The sequence below is a fragment of the Macrobrachium nipponense genome, chromosome 1, assembly GCF_015104395.2.
Source record: "Macrobrachium nipponense isolate FS-2020 chromosome 1, ASM1510439v2, whole genome shotgun sequence".
Taxonomy (NCBI): Eukaryota; Metazoa; Arthropoda; class Malacostraca; order Decapoda; family Palaemonidae; genus Macrobrachium; species Macrobrachium nipponense.
Window position 1 is genome coordinate 137,885,012 of NC_087200.1, and position 21,658 is coordinate 137,906,669.

Genomic DNA, 21,658 nt, shown 5'->3' on the forward strand with positions numbered 1-21,658 from the left:
ACCAGCTATATAGGTCTCTACTCGCTGGCAACTCTAGTAGCACAAGCAGACTTACGTGGCAGTAACCACGAAGCCAGCTATGCTAAACAGGTGGAACCAAGATGTAAATCATCTGCATGCATTTTTGTTTTCCCCAAAATCCTTCTATTTCTGTCCCTTCCCACCTCCAAAGGTGGGATTCAGCTATATATATATCTGACAGGTAAGTTTCATTGGAACAAAATGATATTGTTATGATACAATAAAGTTTGTTCATTACGTACTTACCTGGGCAGATTATATATAATCAAGTACCCACCCACCTCCCCTCAGGGGACAGTGGAAATAAAAATTATGAATAGAAAATGGGAATGGTTCCTGATACCCGCCATCCAGCGGCTGGGAATGGGTACTAACCACCTGGCCGACCACTGCGTGTGTCGGAAGTTTTTAAAATTCTGTCGGACTTCAGAAAATACAGCTTATATATATATCTGCCAGGTAAGTATGAACAAACTTTATTGTATCATAAAAAACAATATCATTTTTTTCTTATGTGATATACAAACCATCAGTCCTTTACATTAGCAATTACCTTAGGCAAAGCTGGGAAACAGCTGTTTAGACTCTTGAATAAGGTGGTTAGGCATTGACTCCCATCCGTTATGTGGTATACCCACCTGCCCTGATTTAAACATTCCAGTTTGCTTTTGGCTGTCATGCGATGCAGACTTGTTTACTTGAGCTCTTTGCCTGAGTGTTGTTTACAGGAGCTCTCTGCCTGGCTGCTTTTAAACTTTTCCTTGTGGGTCTTTTCTTTTGTTACTTTTTGTATATACTGAGTATTGTGTTTGATATTTATTAACCCTCTTGCGTACAGGCCGAAAATATAAGAGTGTAAGGTACATGAATTTTCCCCTAGGCCAAAAAGAACATGCTTATGGAAAAGTGTTTTGGTAAAATTCGGTATGTCCGAACTGTAACTGATATAGGCTTCTGGTTAGTGTTATTATGTCGGCATATGATTGAATTATTTCCTAAAGCAATCAGAACCTCTTTACGAGGATTAGAAATAATAGTAACAATGTGATGAATGTGAAATTTTAAAGAAAAACCGTAGTTATTTTTGGGAAATCATGAAAAATATGATAATTAGGTTTGGGGAGTTTGTTTTATAGCCAAGTTGTGTAGAAATGTTTGATTTTTCACGTGGAAGCAATATTTTTGTACATGAACTTTCCTGTCAGATAATATACTTAGCTTTACGTCTCTGACGTCACGACAGAAATTCAAAACTCGCAGCACACGCGAAAGGTAGGTCAGGTGATCTACCTTACCCGCCGCTGGGTGGCGGCTGTAAGAACCAATCTCCCTTTCCAGCCAGATTTTCTGTCGCCGGTGACGACTACACCTGTGGTTGTTACCTCCTGACAGCTTTATTCGATTCTCGTTTGCGTGGATTTATTTGGACTGACTTTCGGTGAAGTACCTGATCTTGTTGGCTTGGCATACGCACTTGTGGATTGTTTTTGGATATTGATTTGGATTGTCTTTGATTTCAAGATGTCTGATTTCAGACGGATTAGAAATCTTCTATGTTTAGGGTGTGCTCTATGGATGAATGCAAGGTGAGACTACCGAAAGCTACATTAGATCCTCACACAGTTTGCTTTAAATGTAGAGGGAAAAGAATGTTCTTTTGTTAACCCGTGTAATGAGTGTGAGAAGTTGGAGAGGGTGAATGGGAAGGAAGGCTCTTTCTTCCTACTTGAGAAGTTGGAGAAAGACAGGGTGAGAAAAGCTTCGTCTAGAAAGTTCTAGTAAGTTCTGTATAGCGAGGTAGAAGAAAATCCTGTTGTAGCATTAGAACCTTCTCCAGTTTCAGCTCCTGCGCCCTGCATCCGAAACCTAAAGATACGACTACGGAAGTGGCAACCATGAGAGCCACGATCCTTAGCATGGAAAAGAAGAATTCGTTCGTTGCAAGGTAAGAGTAGTGAAGGTGAATTGTGCAGTGACCCCAGTGCAGTGGAGGGTGCGTCTTGATTTCGGCTCCTTAATGCTTCCAGGCCTAGACCTCTTCCAGACTCCCAGTCCCAGTGGAGGAGGAAAGTCAACAGCCGCAGGAAGGTTAGGGAGAACTCCCACCGATCAGGCGTCCCCTCGGTAGATCCTGATGTTCGTACCCAGGCTGCCCTTGTTCGCGCGAAGGAAGGAGGTATTGCGCCAATGCTTCTCTTCTTCCTCCTCACCTTCGCCTAGAAGAGGATGGAGCGCCTCGGATTCTTCGCGACGCTGAAGAGAGCCTGGAAGGCTCCTTGCGCCTTCCTTCTAGCCCGGAAGTTTTTCCAGAAGAGCCGGAAGTGGAGATCAAAGAAACCCTAGGAGGGAGCAGGAGTTCTCGTCCTCATAGTAGGCTTCGAGCCTTTTCACCTGTGGAGGATTTTGCAAGATCTCCAGCTCGGATTCTTTGCGGGGCTGCAAGCGGGGCAGATTTTGGCGCTGGCGGGCTTCCTTGGCTGAGGAACGCGTCGTAAGACGTCTCTCTCCCTGTTAAGAAGTCTAGGATTTCTTCGCCTGTGTTACCTTCTCAGTCAGAGTCGGCTCTCTCTCCGGTATCAGCGGATGGAAGGAGGCGCTCTTCCCTCGGCAGACGCTTGTCGTCTTCCAGGCGTCAATCGCCTAAGAAGCTTTTCCTGGTGACTTCATTTCTCCAGTAGAAAGGGATCTAGCGCCTAGTAGGCGCTCGTCTAAAGACAGGCGTACAGCCCTTCATCTTCTCGCTCCTTTCCGAAGATCCTTCAATCTCCGGATAAGAGAGCCTCCTCTTTCAGGATTCGTAAGAGACAGGATCTCGCTTTTGTTAGGCGCCTTGAGTTTTCTGGTAGGCGCTACTCCCCAAGTAGACCGCTCTCCCGCTCCCAAGCGCGGTGCGAGGAAGATAGGCGCTTTTTCTCCTGATAGGCGCGGCTCTCCTATTAGCCGCTCTGTTCGGGACAGGCGTGTAGAGCCTGAAAGATATGTCTCTTCTGGGAGACTACCTTTTGAAGAGGACACACAAGTCTAGATCGAAAGGTTGTGGAGCATGGTAGACGCCGGTCACCTAGTAGGCGACCTTCTCCAGGCCTTCGCTCTACTGTAAGTAGGCGCCAAGAGCCTAGTAGGCTTTCGCCTCATTGTAGGCGCAGTTGTGCCTGGCAGCCGCTCTCCTTTGGACAGGCGCATGGATCCTGTTAAGCGCCTTGAACATAGTAGGCTCTCCTCTCCTAGCAGGCGCTCCCCTTTGGAAGCCCGGGATTCTAGGAGTAGTCTTAAGGATCAAAGAGGACGCACTCATCAGAGTAGGAAGGACTCATTCGAGAGGAGCTCTCCAGAAGCTTTGGCTTCCCCTGATAGGCGCCAGACTGCTGCTAGACACTCACTAGACAGACGCACTTCTTTAGAGAAGTCTAACTGCTCTCGTAAAGAAGCAGAGGGTTCTTCAGTGGATGAAGTTGAACCTTCAGAAGAGGATTTAGTGAAGGACTCTTCAGTTTCGTCCTATAAGATCCTTACAGATCTCCTTCTTCAAGAGTTTGGAGACTCCCTTACTACCCGTCGCTCCTCCGTCTCCTCTCTCTTTATTCTGACTTCTAAGAAGACGAAAGTTTCCTCTTGTGTGAGGATGAAGCCAACCATCTCAATGAAGAAGGCTTTGAGAGGTTTGGTGATTGGCTGCTTTGGGCTAAAGGAGGAAAGAAAAAGGGGAAAGACTGTGTTTTCTTTCCCTCCTTCCAAGCTTAGGGCAGACTAGGGTTTTTTGGTACGAGTCTGAGAAACCCCTAGGCCTGGGTCTTCCGTCATAGGCGGCTGCGGGACTTCTCTTCACTGGTGGATGCAGCACGACGCTCAGCTCTTTTGTCTGCTAAGACTACCATGGGCTATGAACGAGCTTGACCACCTGTTGAAGGGAATGTTCAGAGTCTTGGAAGTCTTCAACTTCCTTGACTGGTCTTTGGGGTCTTGGCTAAGAAGACTCAGAACCCGGATGCTATTTCGCCAGAAGATCTCAACAGTGTTCTAACGTGCATTGATAAAGCAGTTAGAGATGGATCGAGCGAAATAGCCTCCCTGTTTGGAGCAGGGGTCCTTAAGAAGAGATCAGTCTTCTGCTCTTTTCTGACAAAGTCCGTATCGCATGCCCAAAGAGCCTCGCTTCTGTATTCGCAGCTCTCGCCTCTTCTATTTCCGAAGAAGATAATCCAGGACATCTCGGGATCTATCTCTGCGAAGGCGACTCAGGACATGCTCGCTCAGTCGGCAAGGAAGCCTAGGACCTCCTTCCAGACGAAGATGAAGAAGGAGACTCCAGCTAGACAGGAGCCCTTTCGAGGGGGCCCTCCTTCTAGAGCCTCTACCTCGAGAGGTAATAGACCATTCAAGAGAGGTAGATCCTTCTCACGCTCTTCCAGAGCTAAGAAGTAGGGAAGTAGTCCTCCAAAACATCAGTAGGTGCCAGGCTTCTAAAGATTCTCGGAAAGCCTGGGGCGAAGAGAGGAGCGGACAACTGGTCCCTCTCGATTATCCGGAAAGGATACCTGATTCCCTTTACGGAAAGACCACCGTTGACGACGACTCGAGGGAGTTGGTGGCCAGGTACAGGGATCCCATCATGAGCCTTGCTTTAAACACAAGCAATGGAACAAATGTTCGAGAAAGAGGCTATAGAGCTAGTGAGCGACCCTTGCTCAGCGGGCTTTTACAACCGCCTTTTTCTAGTTCCAAAAGCCTCAGGAGGATGGAGACCGGTTTCTGGATGTAAGCGCCCTGAATTTCTTTGTAGAAAAAGAGGAAGTTCGCCATGGAGACGACATCCTCAGTGTTGGCGGCCCTTCGTCCAGGGGATTGGATGGTGTCCCTAGATCTTCAGGACGCTTACTTCCATGTGCCTATCCATCCTTCTTCAAGGAAATACCTCAGGTTCATGATGGGAGGAAGGATATTCCAGTTCAGGGCCTTGTGTTTCGGCCTTTCAACAGCCCCTCAGGTTCTTCACAGGCCTAATGAAAAATGTAGCAAGCTGGCTACACTTGGAGGGAGTCGGTGTCCCTTTACTTGGACGACTGGCTAATCAGAGCCAAGTCACAGAAAAGATGTTTGGAGGACCTACAAAAGACCCTTTTCATGGCAAGTTCTCTGGGGAGGGGATTTTTTGGTGAACTTTCAAAAAGTCTCAGTTGATCCCCAGTCAAGATCGTATCTATCTGGGGATTCGGATGGCTTCTCTGGAGTTTCGGGCTTTTCCGTCTCCAGAAAGGATAGCCCAAGGGTCAGAGAAAGTCAAAGCCTTCCTAGAGAAAGACGTATGCACAGCGAGGGAGTGATGAGTTTGTTGGGGGACACTCTCCTCGGAGCAATTCCTTTCTCTAGGAAGGTTGCACCTCAGACCTCTCCAGTTCTTTCTACATCGAAACTGGAGGTGTCGTTCGCAAAACCTAGAGTTCTCCTTCGAGATCTCAAGAGAAATCAAGAAGGACCTCTCTTTGGTGGGCCAACCCTCTCAGGTTCTTTTTGCAGAAGGGATGTCCCTTCACATTCCGAACCCCAACCAAGTGTTGTATTCCGACGCCTCGGAAACAGGTTGGGGAGCAACGCTCGGCTCAAGAGAAGTGTCAGGCACCTGGAAGAAAGAACAGGTGACCTGGCACATCAACAAGAAGGAGCTGATGGCTGTTTGGCTAGCTTTGAAAGCTTTCGAGCCCCATGTCCTAGCTTCAGCAGTACAGATCAACTCGGACAACACCACGGCCCTGGCTTACACCAGGAAGCAGGGGGGGACTCACTCTTTCTCCCTGTACGAGACAGCAAAAGAACTTCTGCTGTGGGCAGAGGAAAGGAAGATTTGTCTCCTTACCAGGTTGCGTACAGGGAGAAAAGAACGTCAGAGCAGACCTCCTAAGCAGGAAAGATCAAGTCCTGCCTGCAGAGTGGGACTCTTCACGAGGAATGTTTGCCATGACCTGTGGAAGCTTTGGGGCAGGCCTCATATAGACCTCTTCGCCACAGCCAAGAATGCGAGGATAGCCAACTACTGCTCTCCGATATCGGACCCGAGGGCAGTGTCGATAGACGCTTTTCTCCTAGATTGGAAGGGTCTAGACATGTATGCTTTTCCTCCATTCAAGATACAGGGAGAGGGATCAAGAAATTTGCAGAATCGGAGGCAGCAAGGATGACGCTGGTTAGCCCCGTTCTGGCCCGCACAAGTATGGTTCACAGAGGTACTGGAATGGGTTAGTAGATCTTCCGAGAACATTACCACAGAGGATCGATCTGCTCAGACAACCCCACTTCGAGAGGTATCGCAAAAAAACCTCCCCGCTCTAGATCTGACTGGCTTCAGACTGTCAAAAGTTTGGTCAGAACGAGAGGCTTTTCTGCAAGATTTGCAACGGCTATCGCAGCAGCAAGAAGGCCTTCTACCCTTAGAGTCTACCAATCGAAGTGGGACGTCTTTCGGCGATGGTTGTAGGAAACCATCACTTTTCCTCTTCCAGTACCTCGTAACCCAAATAGCAGACTTCTTACTTTCCTTAGGGAGAAAAGAACTGGGACTGGCGGTATCAACCATTAAAGGCTATCGTAGCATGCTATCTGCAGTGTTTAGGCACAGAAACTTAAACATTTCAGAAGACAAGGACCTTCATGATCTAATAAGATCGTTTGAAACATCCAAGAAGGTTTCTCCAGGGATTCCGAATTGGAATCTGGATGTAGTGCTATGTTTCCTGAGGTCCCCTAAGTTCGAACTGCCTCAGTCTGCCTCGTTTAGAGACCTCACGAGGAAGACACTTTCTCATGGCATTGGCTTCCGCAAAGAGGGTTAGTGAACTCCATGCACTAGAAGGAAATGTGGGGATTCAGAGGAGATGCAGCTATCTGTTCATTCCTACCTTTGTTCTTGGCTAAGAACGAGAACCCCTCAAAATCCTGGCCTAGGAGCTTTGCAGTCCAAGGCTTGTCTGCATTAGTAGGCGAGGAAGCAGAGAGGTCGCTTTTGCCCAGTACGAAGTTTAAAGTTTTATCTACAGAGAAAGAAAAAACTTAAGGGCAATGATGTCAACCTTTGGTGCTCTGTAAGAGATCCAAGGAGGACTCTTTCGAAGAATGCGCTTTCTTTCTTTATCAGAAGCCTGGTGAAAGAAGCGCAATGCGATATGTGATGAAAGTACAGTTCAAAGTTCTTAAGGTCAAAGCTCATGAGGTAAGAGCTATTGCCACGTCATTGACTTTCAACAAAAACATATCCCTGAGTAATATTATGAACAGGCAACATTCTGGCGTTGCAACTCAGTCTTTGCAAACCGCTATCTGAGAGACTTCAAAATTACGTATGAAAAGTGCTTCGGGTTAGGCCCGTACGTATCGGCGGATTCGGTGCTGGGCAGGGAGCTGAGACATATCCTTTGTAGTATATATTTTCCCCCTTGTTAGGTTGTAAGTTTTTGGTTGTTTGAAAGAACATGCGGGTAGGCATGTTTTTCATTTCGTAGTTCTAACAATGATTAGATTGGTTAGGTGATCGGTTTATGTTTGAGCTCCTTGCAATGATAGTGGTTAGGTTCTGTCATATAAGTGGGCGAATCCCCGTTGACAGATCCTGCGCGGATTCTATCAAGTAAGCGGATAACCAAATCCCTTTGATAGACCCAAAGAGTGTCAACTGTAGGTCACGCCCTCGCTGAAGCTCTTCAGGCAACGCAGACTCATAGACAGTAACTAAGAAGTCTTCTGCCTAAACAGGTAAGAACCAAGGTTGTATTTACATCCTACAACTAGTGTTGTTTTCCCCTTTTTTCCATATTTATATTACTGTCTCTTTCCCTCCACCAAGGGTGTCAATCAGCTAAGTATATATCTGACAGGAAAGTTCATGTACAAAAATGTTATTGTTAGTATACAATAAGGTTTTGTACATACTTACCTGGCAGATATATACGATTGATGGCCCACCCAGCCTCCCCTCAGGAGACAGGTGGAAGGAAAATTCTGGCTGGAAAGGGAGATTGGTTCTTACAGCCGCCACCCAGCGGCGGGGTAAGGTAGATCACCTGACCTACCTGTCGCGTGTGCCGCGAGTTTTGAATTCTGTCGTGACGTCAGAGACGTAAAGCTAAGTATATATTCTGCCAGGTAAGTATGTACAAAACCTTATTGTATAACTAACAATAACATTTTTGCTATAAATGTGTTTGCCAATGAGCTGTAATTGATTTAAAAAATGTTAATTTTTTATGGAGTGCAATTTTCAGATCTTCCAACTTATGTGATGCTTTTTGTCGTAGCTAAGTAAGCTAGCAGCGTCGGGTTTGCGTTTTCTTTGCGATTGCCCCACCCCACCCAAAAATAACTTGCATATGACGCACCTGGCGCATCATGTGCACTTACGGAAAAAAATTTATTGATGCACCACGCGTTATCAGATCACGAGAGGGTTAATATACAACCCAAGATTTGTATGGCCTTGTATAGTTATTCAGCATTATTTTTATGAGTTTTTATATGGTTAAAAGTTATTACCATGGCTTCAAAGTGCCCTTTCAATTTCATTGAGAACAAGTCGGCGCAAATAAAATCAATTCTTTGTTTAGAAGAAAAGAATGAAATTCTTAAGAAAATAAGCGGTGGAATGAGTTTTCGGCAATAGGTCGTCAGTATGGAATGAATGAATTGAGTGTTTGCACAATAAAGCTCCAAGAAAAGAACATTAAGGATGCTCTTGCTATGTGCGTACAACGATCGGCAAAAGTGACTATGCATGTGCGACATGATGCTTTAGTGAAAATGAAGAAAGCCCTCAACTTAAGGATCGAAGACCTGAAGAGACGACATGTGCCACTAAATTCCAATTTCATTAGGGAAAAGGTAAGCATGTGTATGCTCGGTTTGCTGGTGATAAAAATGCTACAGACAATCATGTTGCTTTAGATAATAGTGATGATGATGAGTTAGGCCTAAAAGTTTTAGTGTAAGTAGCAAAGAAAAATTTGTAGCCCACAAGGGCTAGTTTGAAAAATTCAAGAAACATTACGGCCTATGTAACGTAAAAATGACTGGCAAATTGGCCTCAGCTGACTACATGGTAGCAGACAAATACCTACATGACCTACATGAGTTTGCTGAAATCATAAAAGAGAAAAATTACCGGCCAGAGTAAATTTTCAATGCCGATGAGATGGGTGTACGATGGAAACAAATGCCCAAGAGAACATTTATTTATAAGGAAGAAAAAAAAAAAAGTCTGCCAGGTTTCAAAGCTTCCAAAGATCAAGAGTGTGTATTATTGTGTGGTAATGCAGCTGGTCATATGATTAAGCCCGGGCTGTTGTACCATTCCAAACGCCTGCGTGATTAAAAAAAATAGACATGAACATGCTGCCAGTGTTTTACTGATTTAATAAAAAAGCATGGATGATGGCCGCACTGTTTATCGAGTGGTTCCACCATTGTTTTGTAAGGAAGATGGATAAAATATGTTTGATAAAGACATAGACTTCAAAGTATATTGCTTATCATAGATAACTGAGACTTCAAAGTATATTGCTTATCATAGATAACTGGCCAGGCCATCCGGAAAACACAAAGATTGCTCACCCCAATATTGGGGTTGCATTCCTTCCTAAAAACACAACCTCTATATTACAACCAATGGATTAGGGAGTAATCGCTGCATTTAAGGCTCAGTATGCAGAGAAAACATTCTCGATGCTTAGGGAGTCTCTTGATAGAACTGAAATCAGTGTTAAGATGTATGGAAGAAATTTAAAATAGCCAATTGCATTGCTTTTATTAAAGAAGCCTATGATGAATCATCTGCGAAGTGCATGGATTCGTGCTGGTGGAAATTATGACCTGATGTTGTGAATGAGGGCTCTCCGAGTGTTGTTTATCAGTTCATCTCGGGAAGTGGGTGGTGAGGGATTTGATAATTTACGTCCTGATGAGGTGCGAGATGAAGTCTGGCCATTCAAGTGAAGCCCTCACAGATGACAAACTAGAACAACTCGTCAGGGAGGAGGAGAAAATGGAAGATGATGAATTTTATGAGCCACCAAATTGGAGACAATTGGAGAAGTGTTAAGAATGACACGAAATGTCACTGATAGAATTTTTTAGGTCGATCCTTCACTCGAGAGATCACTCAAGATCAAGAGGTTCATAGAAAGTGCATTGGCGCTTACTACGAGATGCAGAGATCTATCAGGAGGATCTTGCAAACAACATTCAAACACTTCCTCACTTCCTCCAAAAAAAAAAAATGACTACATGAAGTGGACATTATTGATCATTATCCATTTAATTTTTAAATTATTAAATACCAATTTGTTCTATTAAAAGATTAATTTTGTGTCAATTGTGGTAGAGATTTGGTTATGAATTTAAACAATCAGATATTTCCTGTGCATTAACCAAACAAGGCACAAGTTGCCACCTTCTTGTTCCTTGTGAATTTTGTAGGGAATTACAGTAATTTATTATATTTCATTGTTAAAGGGGTTGACTAAACGTACAGTGGTCCCCCGTATTTTGGGGGTGTACCAGCCCCCTCCCCCCCACATGAATAGTTGGAACCCCTATAAATAACTTCCACATAGCAAATAGTTGTTGAACATAGCCTGCAAGATTGGGTTGTAGGTAAGCATTGGTATGAAAAAATATCTATAGAGCAGTGGTTCTTAACCTTTTTATGACCACACCCCCTCTAAGAGTTGGTCCTGTCTTTCACGCCCCCCTTGCATCTGTGAGTAAAATTCCCTCCCAGATTTAAAGGAAAAAAAGAGAAACGGAAGGGGTTTCGAGGGATAGGGAGGGAGGTCAATAATTACAAAACATGGGAAGCCCTATGAGCCTAACTAGAGCAGTAGACTCTAGGAAAGTAACGTTATATGGCGACACTTCTGCATTTTTTCATAAACTTCTGAATATTAGTTCCTCACACTTGTTAAGAGAATAACAAATATAATTTGAGAATGTTTTTAAAATTTTTCCCTAGGGCTCGCGCCTCCCCTGGAAATTCCTGACGCCCCCCTAGGGGGGCGCGCCCCCCAGGTTAAGAACCACTGGTATAGAGTATAGTATTTCATAACTAATGGCAATGAAAGTATTTGAATAACATAATAAAGGTTTACATTAACCAAGATTGGTAATAAATTATTTCCTTGAAACTACAAATAGCTTCGTAATATGCGTAGCCTAGTTTTTGGTTGTAGTTTTGACTAGTCTACGAGATGGTTGTTATAACTTAAGTAAATAAAAGCACTAAAAGGGTCGGAAAGCATTTCATCTGAGAAACTTTCCATGAAATGTTTCTAATAATTTACTCATATTTGTTTGTTGAGATTACCAAGAAAATTAAATACTTACTGGACCAAAATTGGAGTACGTACACAGATTTCAATTGTTCCTACATGATATACAAACCCTCGGTCCTTTACATAAGGAATTACTTTCGGCGTAGCTGGAATTACAGCTTGTGGCAGGCGGGTAGGCCAGTCTGCCTAGATGTAAACACTCCACTTTGCTTTCGGCCATCTTCCGATGAAGATGTGTGTGTGTGAGCTCTTGCTGACTGGTTGTTGATCATTTTCCCGGTGGGATCTTTCTGGCTTGTTTTTGTTTTTTAAATAAATATGTACATACGGTGTTTGATATTAATATTAAATTCAATCCATTCAATTAATATACAAACCCACTTTTTGTGATAGCCTTTATAGCTGCCTTTCTACCTTGTGTTAAGAGTCAGTGGCAAAGGTATGCCAACATCTTATTATTTACATTGTTTTGCCCTTTAACGTGAGGTCGAGATACGTATTTAACGTGAGGACGAGACATGTATTTAACGTGAGTGATATTGATCCTGTAACGAGACATGTATTCATCCGAAAATTACGCGTGCGCATGGGAATTACCGAGGGGAACTTCAGAGGTTTGTCCTTTGTTTTGTTTTTATGAAAATTTCTCTTCATCCTTTCACTAGCTATTGGACAAAGGTAGAAGAGGGGGCGTGTGGTGTTGGTGTTTGGGGGATCTCCTTTCACTTTGGAGGGCAGTGCCCTTGGATGCGAGAGGAGTATCTGTATTACTTTAAATAAATTTTTCTTTATTTTACAGACTAACAGTGGTGATTGTGTTTACAGAAATATTGGTTGGAGAGCTCATCGTGTTGGTTATCCTAACCTTGGAATTGTACCAGTGACTCGTATCATGTTGTGATACTGATCCTCGATTGTGTTTACTGATCTCATGCTGATAATCATATTCATTTACCACTATTACACTGAAGTTACGTCACTGGACAAAGCTCTCGCCGCTGCCTTGTGATGTTTATCTATTCCTGATGGGAGAAGTCTGGCAGAAATTGGAGGAATCTAAGAGGAAGAGAGGTCGTCAAGTGTCATCATCCTCTTAAGAGATCATCATATTTTCATATCTCCCTCCTAAGAAGTCTCGCCACGGGACTTCTAAGGTTCTGTCTCACGGTGTTGCGCGACCGACCAGTCTCGGTGGTGGCAGACGCTTTGCTTGCCATGCGAGAGAATTGTAACCCTGGAGGAAGCGTTCTCTCCACTGCTGCTCCATCAGGTCCTCCTTCCCAGGTCGCACTGGCGCCTGCTGCTTCGGCAACCGCCACAGCCCCTTCCTAAATGGGAAAACCTTCTGCCATGCTGAGGAAATTGGCCAAGAAGATGAGTAAGGTGTCGTCGTTGTCTTCCGCCACCACCTCCCCTTCGACTTCCAAGGCCCCCCAACCGAGGAAGAAGACGGTGCCCCCCCCCCCCCCCCCCCCCCCCCCCCCCCCCCCCCACCCCCCCTCCCCCCCCCCCCCCCCCCCCCCCCCCCCCCCCCCCCCCCCCCCCCCCCCCCCCCAGGAGTCCCGCACAGGTACTTTTAAGGGTCTTTCTCGCTCCGGTGAGACAGGTGGGTCTTCCGCTGGTCCTCCCGTTCCTCTGGGAATGGGGCCCATTTCTCCTTCCTCAGGGAAGAAGACAGGGACCGTAGTGGTACCAGCGGTGGCTGGTATTTCCTCTCCCGGCTCAGAGGTTCCACCTCCGGACCGGGAACCGTCTTGGCCACTCGCTTGTGAGCGTCAATCGACTGTCGCTCCCATCGTGACTGGACGGCTCGCACAGCTGGTAGCAGCTCCCCTGACGCACAAGACTGACACTACCATCCTTGGTGTCCAGAGCTTCTCCACAAGGAGACTGCTGGTCCAGACCTGCAGCTCGATCGCCACAGCTGGTTGGTGATTGCCTGGAGTCCTCCCAGCCTACTGGTTCTGCTGGTAGGCAGGGTAGGAGCGCTTGTAGCAGCTCCCCTGATGCATGAGATGATGCTACCGTGCTTGGTCCAGCACCTCTGTGCACGGAGACCGCTGGTCCAGACCTGCAGCTCGATCACCACCGCGGATTAGCGATCACCTGCAGTCCTCCCAGCCTACTGGTTCTGTTAGTAGACAGGGTAGGAGTGTCAGGTCTCCCTCACCTGTGCCTTCAACCTCCTCGGGCTACACCTGGAGGAATAGGGCGAAAAGGAGTGACCGTGATGTATGCGCTAAGAGCCTGGTTTGTCTCGGTACTGAACAGATCATACGCAAGTGGTTGGAGGAGATCGTGGGGGCTGGCGAGGACAATGGCACTTTCCTAGACTCACGGAGTGACCATCACCGCTGTTTACGTGACGGTCCTGCTGGACCGCGCACGCAGAGACTGGTGTGGGCTCCCCCTTCGGTCCTCTTGAGAGGTTTTGGCCTCGACAAGGACTGGGACGCGTCTGAGGATAGTATCGGCTCTCTTCTGTCAAGTGCATGCTCAGCCCCACCCAGACGACGGTCATGGTGGCAGCAGACGTTTCACCTACAGTACGAGTTTCGTAACCCTCCTCGGGAAAACTTTTTCTCCAGACAGTAACGTTTTCCTAGACTCGGAGCAGCCATCACCACAGGTTGATGGCTGCCCGTGACTCACTTTTCCGGCTGCTAGTTCCGCTGGCAAGGCAAGCGAGAGCGTCCAGTCTTTCTCTGCCATTCCCTCTCTTCCTATGGCTACGCCGGAGGGGCGACATGAATGGGAGGGATCCTGCAGTGTGTTCTCCGTAGGATTCAGCGTAGGGGACTGCGTTCCTGGAGGGACCATCGGGTCCTACCGGATGTAAGTCCACGTCGTTGAGGAAGGATCTTGCCCAATCCTTCTTGATTTCTGCGGGAATCGGGGTGGACCACCACCTGATGATTGCCTGACAAAATTTGGGGGGTTTCAGTGCGCATTTAAAATTTTTTGGAATTTCTTGCGCACTCCCAAGTGTTTTTGTCTTCTACAATCTGCAAACACTTGGGCGAGACCACGATCCAGAGTGGGCAAGACGAGAATTCTTGATAATTGTTACCATGATAATCTGGAATCTCGCCGAACGCTTTAATTCCTTGGAATTTCTGGTATCTCAGGAGTGTTTTGGTTTTCCTGTAGTTTCCAAACACACTGTCGAGACAGACATTCCCGGTAATTGTTATTACGAACTCAGGAGTCTCGCTAAGCCATTAATTCCTGGAATATCTAGTGTTTGAAGGAAGTACTGCTGGTGAAGGAAGAATATCTCGGGAGGGGCTGTGCCTTGATGGACCTGATGGTCCGTCGCCTCAGTATGCGGTCACCCCTGGGATAGAACGGACAATAACAGTCAATCCTCCTCTTTCTTTTTCCTTTACTTCTTGGTTATACCAGAATGAAACAAGGAAATAAGAGGAATTCAATGGAGTTTACTCCTTGAAATTCAAACCCGAGAGACTGTTTTTGGCTCAATTCTAGGATCTTACCGAACATACGTCAATCTGTTCAGGATGGATAGCACCGAGTTTGAATGCCTCTCCAGTGTTACTGTTTTGGGAACATACAGTTCGGCTCGAACTAGTCTTCTTCAGTATCCTGTTATCACTGTAGAAGCCTTCCTTCGGGAAAACTTCATTTTTGCTCTCGTCATTAGAGAATAAAGGAGGTCTGCTTCCAGTCCTTATTCTTGTTCCTTGAATGGAAGAGAGTATAGGCTGGAGGTCGATGCACGGGAACTACAAATATACAGTGGTACCTTGAGATACGAAATTAATCCATTCCAAGGCGGTCTTCGTATCATGAGTTTTTCGTATCTTGAACCGCATTTTACATGTAAAATGCCTAATCCGTTCCAAGCCCTACAAAATCACCCCAGTAAATTATATTTCCAGGCCTACAACACATGTTCTAGGGTTACGACGCCGATCCGACGGAAGAAATAAGACTCCAAAAAGGCAAAATACTGTACATACTTGAGTAATATTTAACTGCATGTAATGTTCAACCCCATTTTTACTGCATATATTAGGACTTTAGCATATGTCCCTTAGCAATAAGCCTAGCCTATGTTAGTGGTTGCTACTGTAGCCTAGTCTATGATTCTGACATCTAAACCTAAGAAGCTAAAAGCTTAGAATATGCCAATAAAATGTATAAATAATCAGTATGTACTCATTTCAAATAATTATTAATTAATCATTAACTATAATACACAAACAAAAAAACCTTCCAATCGTTTGTTTACATTCAGCTCTTATGAGTACCGAACGAACGCCAAGCAATCACTTTTCCTAGGACACAGTAAGCCATAAATTTTCATTAGTATCTCTCTTCAACTAATGAAACTACCAAACAGTATAATAACCATTCATTTCTATTCTTTATTCTATCTTCACCTAATGGAGATACCGAGTTGCTGACAGCTATAATGAAACATACGTAACGTAATATTAAAACAGAAGAATTCTAAAGAATACTTATTTGTTGGCTTAGATGATAGCAGTCTGATTTATTTTATATTTTATGATATCTAATTCACAATTTTTTTTATTAAATGTATTGCATGTACTCATTTTAAATAATTGTTAAGTAACCATTAATTATAATAAACTAAAAAAAAAAGCTTCCAAACTTCTGTTTACATCCAGCACTTACGTGTATCGAATGATCGCAAAGCAATCACTTTTCCTAGTACATAGTAAGCCATAAATTTTCATTCTCTCTCTTCAACTACTGAAACCACCAAAACAGTATAATAACCATTCATTTCTATTCTTTATTCTATCTTTACCTAATTTTTTTTTTTTTTTTAATGTATTGCATGAATAAGTTTTTCAATTTACAGCATCCTTTTACCAATAGAATACATAAAGCACAAGGGGTAGATGCTGACCAATAGGAGAGCAGGATCTTATGGGTTGACTAGCATCAGGAACCAATGGGAGAGCGGGAGGATGGTGACGAGTTTACTCACTTGATGGCACGGGAGTTTTAAAATTGTTCTCGGTGGTCTGGGCGAATCTCGGGACTTTACAGCAACAACCTCTCATAACTTGAGCAATTTTCGTATGTAGAGCAGTAAAATTTTTCGTATTTGCTTTCGTATCTCGAGTTTTATGTAAGTTGAGCCTTTCGTATGTCGAGGTACCACTGTACTACGTATATTTTTCTCGCGACATTCTTCTGTTATCATTTGAATTGTCCGAGTAGTAGGCACATAACTGAAGTTAACTCTACGGGTATGTGACCGAGATGAATAGTATCTTCTCTTAATTGACCTACAACTCAGGACTGCCTTGCCTCCCAAGAGTTACCGATTTCGATTTTGAGAAACTAGTGGTATTGTTTACAACACCACCAAAGCGTTTGCATTCACCAAATAGGACGGTTTTCTTCCCTCCCATTTCAGTTAAAATGCTTCATGGAATGGATTTCCTGGCAACTCGGGATCACAAGTTAGCGAGAGCTAGTGGTGTACGGCGCTGCCTGGCTGCCTCAGCAAGTATGGCTGGCTCTCCAAGATAGTTCGGTCGGGAATTCTCTCCTCCTCAGCAATGATTAACAACTGAATCGAATCTCTGCCTGGCAATCACAGACTTAGGTCTCTGGTTGGCTGGAATTCTTGTATACGTCTATGACCATCTCCTGCATTTCCTTTTGCCGTTGCGAGAATTTTCAGACATATTTCACTAGACTCGTAATCATCTGCCTGTTTACCTCACAGTAACAGAAGTCTGTAGCCTAGTCTTCCACTTCATCACACCTGCAGCTGCGATGACGCAGAATTATTTCTTCAGGCAATCTGAGTTTGTCTTCTAAAATACATCTCATAATTCATAGGTGTGCAATTATTCTTTGTTCACCTAGAATTGTAGATGAATAACGGAAGACTTTGCCTGTTCCCCGCCCTGCCAGCTCTGCTACCAAAGTAAATAGAAATGTCCTTCCTGATCCAGCCCATGAGAAGCAGTTCTTCAGGCGGTACAATCCCTGTGTTTTCAGTACTGATAGATGCTCTGTTTTCACTGCAAACTCAGACTTCTCACCGAACAGCAGTGAAATAGCGGTTTAGCATTTTTAGTCCTCTGTATAACAACAGGGATTAAAGCCGTCTTCACTGGTTGGTGTCATTGACAGGACTTTTTTTATGTCCAGAATCTTGAGAGTTGACTTCTCTCGATTCAACTGTGAAGACATAGGTCCGCATTCACCTTAGTCTTTCACTAGCATATAGTATTGTTTCTCCTTAGTTGAGATTCAACTACTATGAGAACTTCTGTCTTGCCATCAGGGACCTCGGTCTCTAGAAGGATCTTAACTATCGTCTGATGGGCGCATGCCTTGAGAGAATAATCATCTCGCCTCTCAACATCGGTGGTAAACAAGATAGACTATTTGTATGGTTTCTCGGCATAACCATTCAAAAGGCAAATGACTGTCTTGGATGCACGACAGGTCACACCGAGCGCAGTCAGTCAGCAGCTGTTGAAGTGTCCGCGATCGTCATGAACTACGCTGTGGACTTTGTATTGGTTGATCCAGTACAGCTTTGTCCTATTGGCGATACCCACCATGGAGTGTCGGTGTCTTTATCTGCTGCGGACTGCCATTGCAGAAGCATCCAATGTTATGTCTTTCTCCGAATATTATGAGACCGTGAGAGACATAGTCATCACTCCGAAGAGTATATCGGACAGGAAGATAGATAAGGTTTCATTGCGACCATAATTATCTTTCCCTTTGGGCCTGCCCACAGGTCCTTGGAACCTCATTTCCTTGGACTGGTAGTGGATGCTTGCAGGTTGTGTTTGCTTACCCAGCTCCTTCAATAGGACAAGTTGCATCTCGCCTATGGTGTGCAGTTCTAGAGGTAAGAAGGATGCGAGAGTGACTGGCCTCTCCACCTTCCCCACCTCGTCCTTCCACTCCTCTTCCTTCGGGTCGAGGATAGGAATTGAACTTACATTGGCTGGTCGGGCAATTGATGCGGTAATATTACACATAGAGCATCCTTTTTATGTTTCTTATCAGAATCATAGAAGCAGTCCCGCTTCTTCCTCTAGCAAGGGGAGGAAGAAGACCGAAATAATGCAAACCCTTCCCAGAACTTTGCATTAATGCCTCCGACTCCAATATTCTTTACAGCCCATTTTTGGATGAGTTAAGATTTCTCTAATATTCTTTACAGCTTTTTGGATGAGTTACGATTTCTCTCATTTTGAAAAGGCCCAGAAGTCTGACTCTTGATCATGCAGCTCCTATACTCTGATCAAGTTGTCAGAGGCAGGGCACACTCCACCTCACTCTTAGGAACAGGAGGAGTAGCCTAGGTGTGTAGAACTCCAGTCAGTTCTAGAGGCTCACTCAGATTCCTCCCACCAATCAGTGATTCTTCCTTATGTAAAGGACCGAGGGTTTGTATATTGTATAGGAACAAATCACAATTTTTGGAAGTAAATTGTATTTTTCCTAACTACACAAACCTGAGGTCCTTTACATATATGCCCACCTCATGCCACCCCTCAATCTGAACCTGGGCCGAAAGGCAAAGTGGAGTGTTTACAACCGGGCAGGCTGGCCTACCCGCCTGCCACACAGTAGTTACTGCCTAACCACCTCGTTCAAGAATTTAATGGCTGTAATTCCAGCTGCACCGAAAGTAATTCTTATGTAAAGGACCTCAGGTTTGTATAGTTAGGAAAAATACAATTTACTTCCAAAAATTGATTTTGCAAAGGGGTCTTGGGAAACAAACCTGTGTAAAAAGAGAGACTACTGTACATATATACTAGTTCATCTTATTTCTGTTTGACAAAATCTCTCTCTCTCTCTCTCTCTCTCTCTCTCTCTCTCTCTCTCTCTCTCTCTCTCTCTCTCTCTCTCTCTCTCTCTCATGTGCTTTTGAAAATTGAGATTATGTGGTTATAGTATCTGGTACAGATACTATATCATACATGATTGTAAATAAAGTAGTGTAGTATTCAGATTGTCAGTGAATCTCAAATATATGCCATATTTTCCAGCTCCCTTACTACATTGATGGAGATGTGAAAGTAACCCAGAGCAATGCCATTATGCGGTACATTGCAAGAAAGCATGATCTATGTGGCAAGACTGAATCTGAGAAAGTCCGTGTTGATATTATGGAAAACCAGTCAATGGACTTCAGGAATGGTTTTGTTCGACTGTGCTATGTAGATTTTGTAAGTATTGTATGATTTTGCATTTTGGGGTGATCATATTCAGAGAAGTTAAAAAATGTTTCTGATCTTTATATATATAATATATATATAGAGATATACACACACACACATATTTATATATTTATATTTATATTTGTTGCTGATTGTTTGAGACTTAGTTGACTTGGAAATAGTTTTCATAATCTGTTGAAATATATCTTTTAGGATACCCAGAAGCAGACCTACTTAGAGGCTTTACCCACTACATTGAAGCTGTTCTCAACATTCCTTGGTGAACAACCCTGGTATGCTGGTGATAATGTAAGTAAAGTATTGAGTGTACATGGTAAAAATTGTTTCATATTTTATATATTATTATGTCAAACTCTTTATTGTTATGAACAATTAAGGAACACATTAGTATGTTTGTAAGTTACATCTGTGTTGTTTATAGTTGGGTTGTAAAGTTCTGGTGGGTGCCTTCCCATGTTGGGGTGGTTGGGAATGAGAAAGCTGACCAACTTGCAAAATTGGCAGTCAGCTCCCAAGAACCCACAAGATGCCTACTGCCATTTCAGGATTTATATCCTCTAGTGGGTCAGAGAATTAAAAAAATGTTGGCAGTCCCAATGTGAGGATATTTCAACTAATAAAAAATGCACAGTATCACATCATCAGTGTCTCCTTGGTCATATCCCTGTTTGAAGGGTTTTTTGGTAGAGGATAGGTAAATGAAATTCCATCCAAAAGGTTTTTTTTTTTTTTTTAAGAAATTACTATATCGCACAGTACACGTGCACCCAATAGTGCCATTGTTTACGCGTGGGAGTTTTCACCATCCTGTGTGTAATTTTAAACTTTTTCAAGTTATTAAAACCTTTTTAATGTTTTATTTATCCATAAGATCAATTTCCTATTAGAAAAATTTACAGTATAGTATACATAAAAAGTATTGAAAATGGGTAGTATAAAAAAAAGTTTGACTGGGTAAGTTGTTTTTTGCCTTGGCCCTAATGGAATTATTCCCATAAGGTATGTGTTTCAAAATCTGCGAATTTCCAACTCTGCGAGCCCGTGGATGGACCAAACGCTCATATAATTGGGGACCGTGGAGTGTGTGTGTATATATATATATACGTACATATAAAAATATTGAATTGTATCCATTTTCATGTCCCTTTGGTAATGGACTATTATGTTTTAGATATGCTAGATATAATTAATTTCCATTTTGTCATTGTTAAGTGGAACGATTTTTGCATGGTGGCTTTCTAAAACCTAAAGCATAGGAGCAGACTTTTAAAGTTTAGTAGTAATTATTTATAAGAGCTGTGGAATAAATCTCACCATAATGATCAAATTTCAGATCACTTTTGTGGATTTCATTATGTATGAACTTATTGATCAGCATCTGCAATTAGACCCAAACCTACTTAAGGATTTCAAGAACCTTGAAGACTTCCAGAAGCGTTTTGAAGAATTAGAACCCATCAAGAAGTACATGGCCTCCTCACGATTCATGAAGTCTCCACTTAATAACAAAATGGCAAAGTTTGGAAACTAACTTTGTTGTGAAGACCATAAATGTTTTAACTTTTTTTGCTTACAATACAAATGTGCAGCATTATAAGTGATAAAAGTTCCTAATTTAGTGAGTACATATATGCTAAAGAAAATAATAATTTCCAGTTTGACGTCTGTTATATTATACTAGGTAAACCAAATATATGATAAATATTGTTTCTCGGAATAATGTAATTTTGTTTTTGAGAAATTATGTGCAAAATTTATTTGAAGGTCTTATTTGAAGACACTGTTTGATATAAACAGCTTTGAAATAAAAGGTTTAAAGTATGTTTTATTTTTTATGCCTGAACTGTCTTGGTATAATGGAAGAGTAACCTATATTTTGAAGTTGGAAAATTCATATGAGAAGAATAGTAAAGTATATTTTTGAATGCTGGTTCCTGGCTTCACCAAACCACTTTCACTTCCTTTTGCCTGAAGGATGTTGCCTACAGGTCTGGGTGGTGGCTGCTCAGCAATTTGTGTAGCTCATCCAGTGGCCCCTGTCAGGACAGAGTATATCTTAGTCAAGATGATTGTGTGGAGGAGAGAATGAGTTGAGTTGGCTGG

At 43.5% G+C, this 21,658-nt stretch overlaps 1 protein-coding gene across 2 annotated transcripts in view; it reads left to right on the plus strand.

The window, feature by feature from the left end:
- The window catches only part of LOC135219678 (glutathione S-transferase Mu 4-like), a 35,604-nt gene extending 14,228 nt beyond the window's left edge, over positions 1-21,376 (plus strand). For both annotated transcript variants that reach the window (XM_064256626.1, XM_064256625.1), the window contains exons 3-5: positions 19,364-19,543; positions 19,748-19,843; positions 20,889-21,376. In XM_064256626.1, the coding sequence (XP_064112696.1) occupies positions 19,364-19,543; positions 19,748-19,843; positions 20,889-21,086 (474 nt within the window). In that variant the 3' untranslated portion in view covers positions 21,087-21,376. The remainder of the gene's footprint in view (positions 1-19,363; positions 19,544-19,747; positions 19,844-20,888) is intronic.
- The last annotated feature ends 282 nt before the right edge of the window (positions 21,377-21,658 follow it).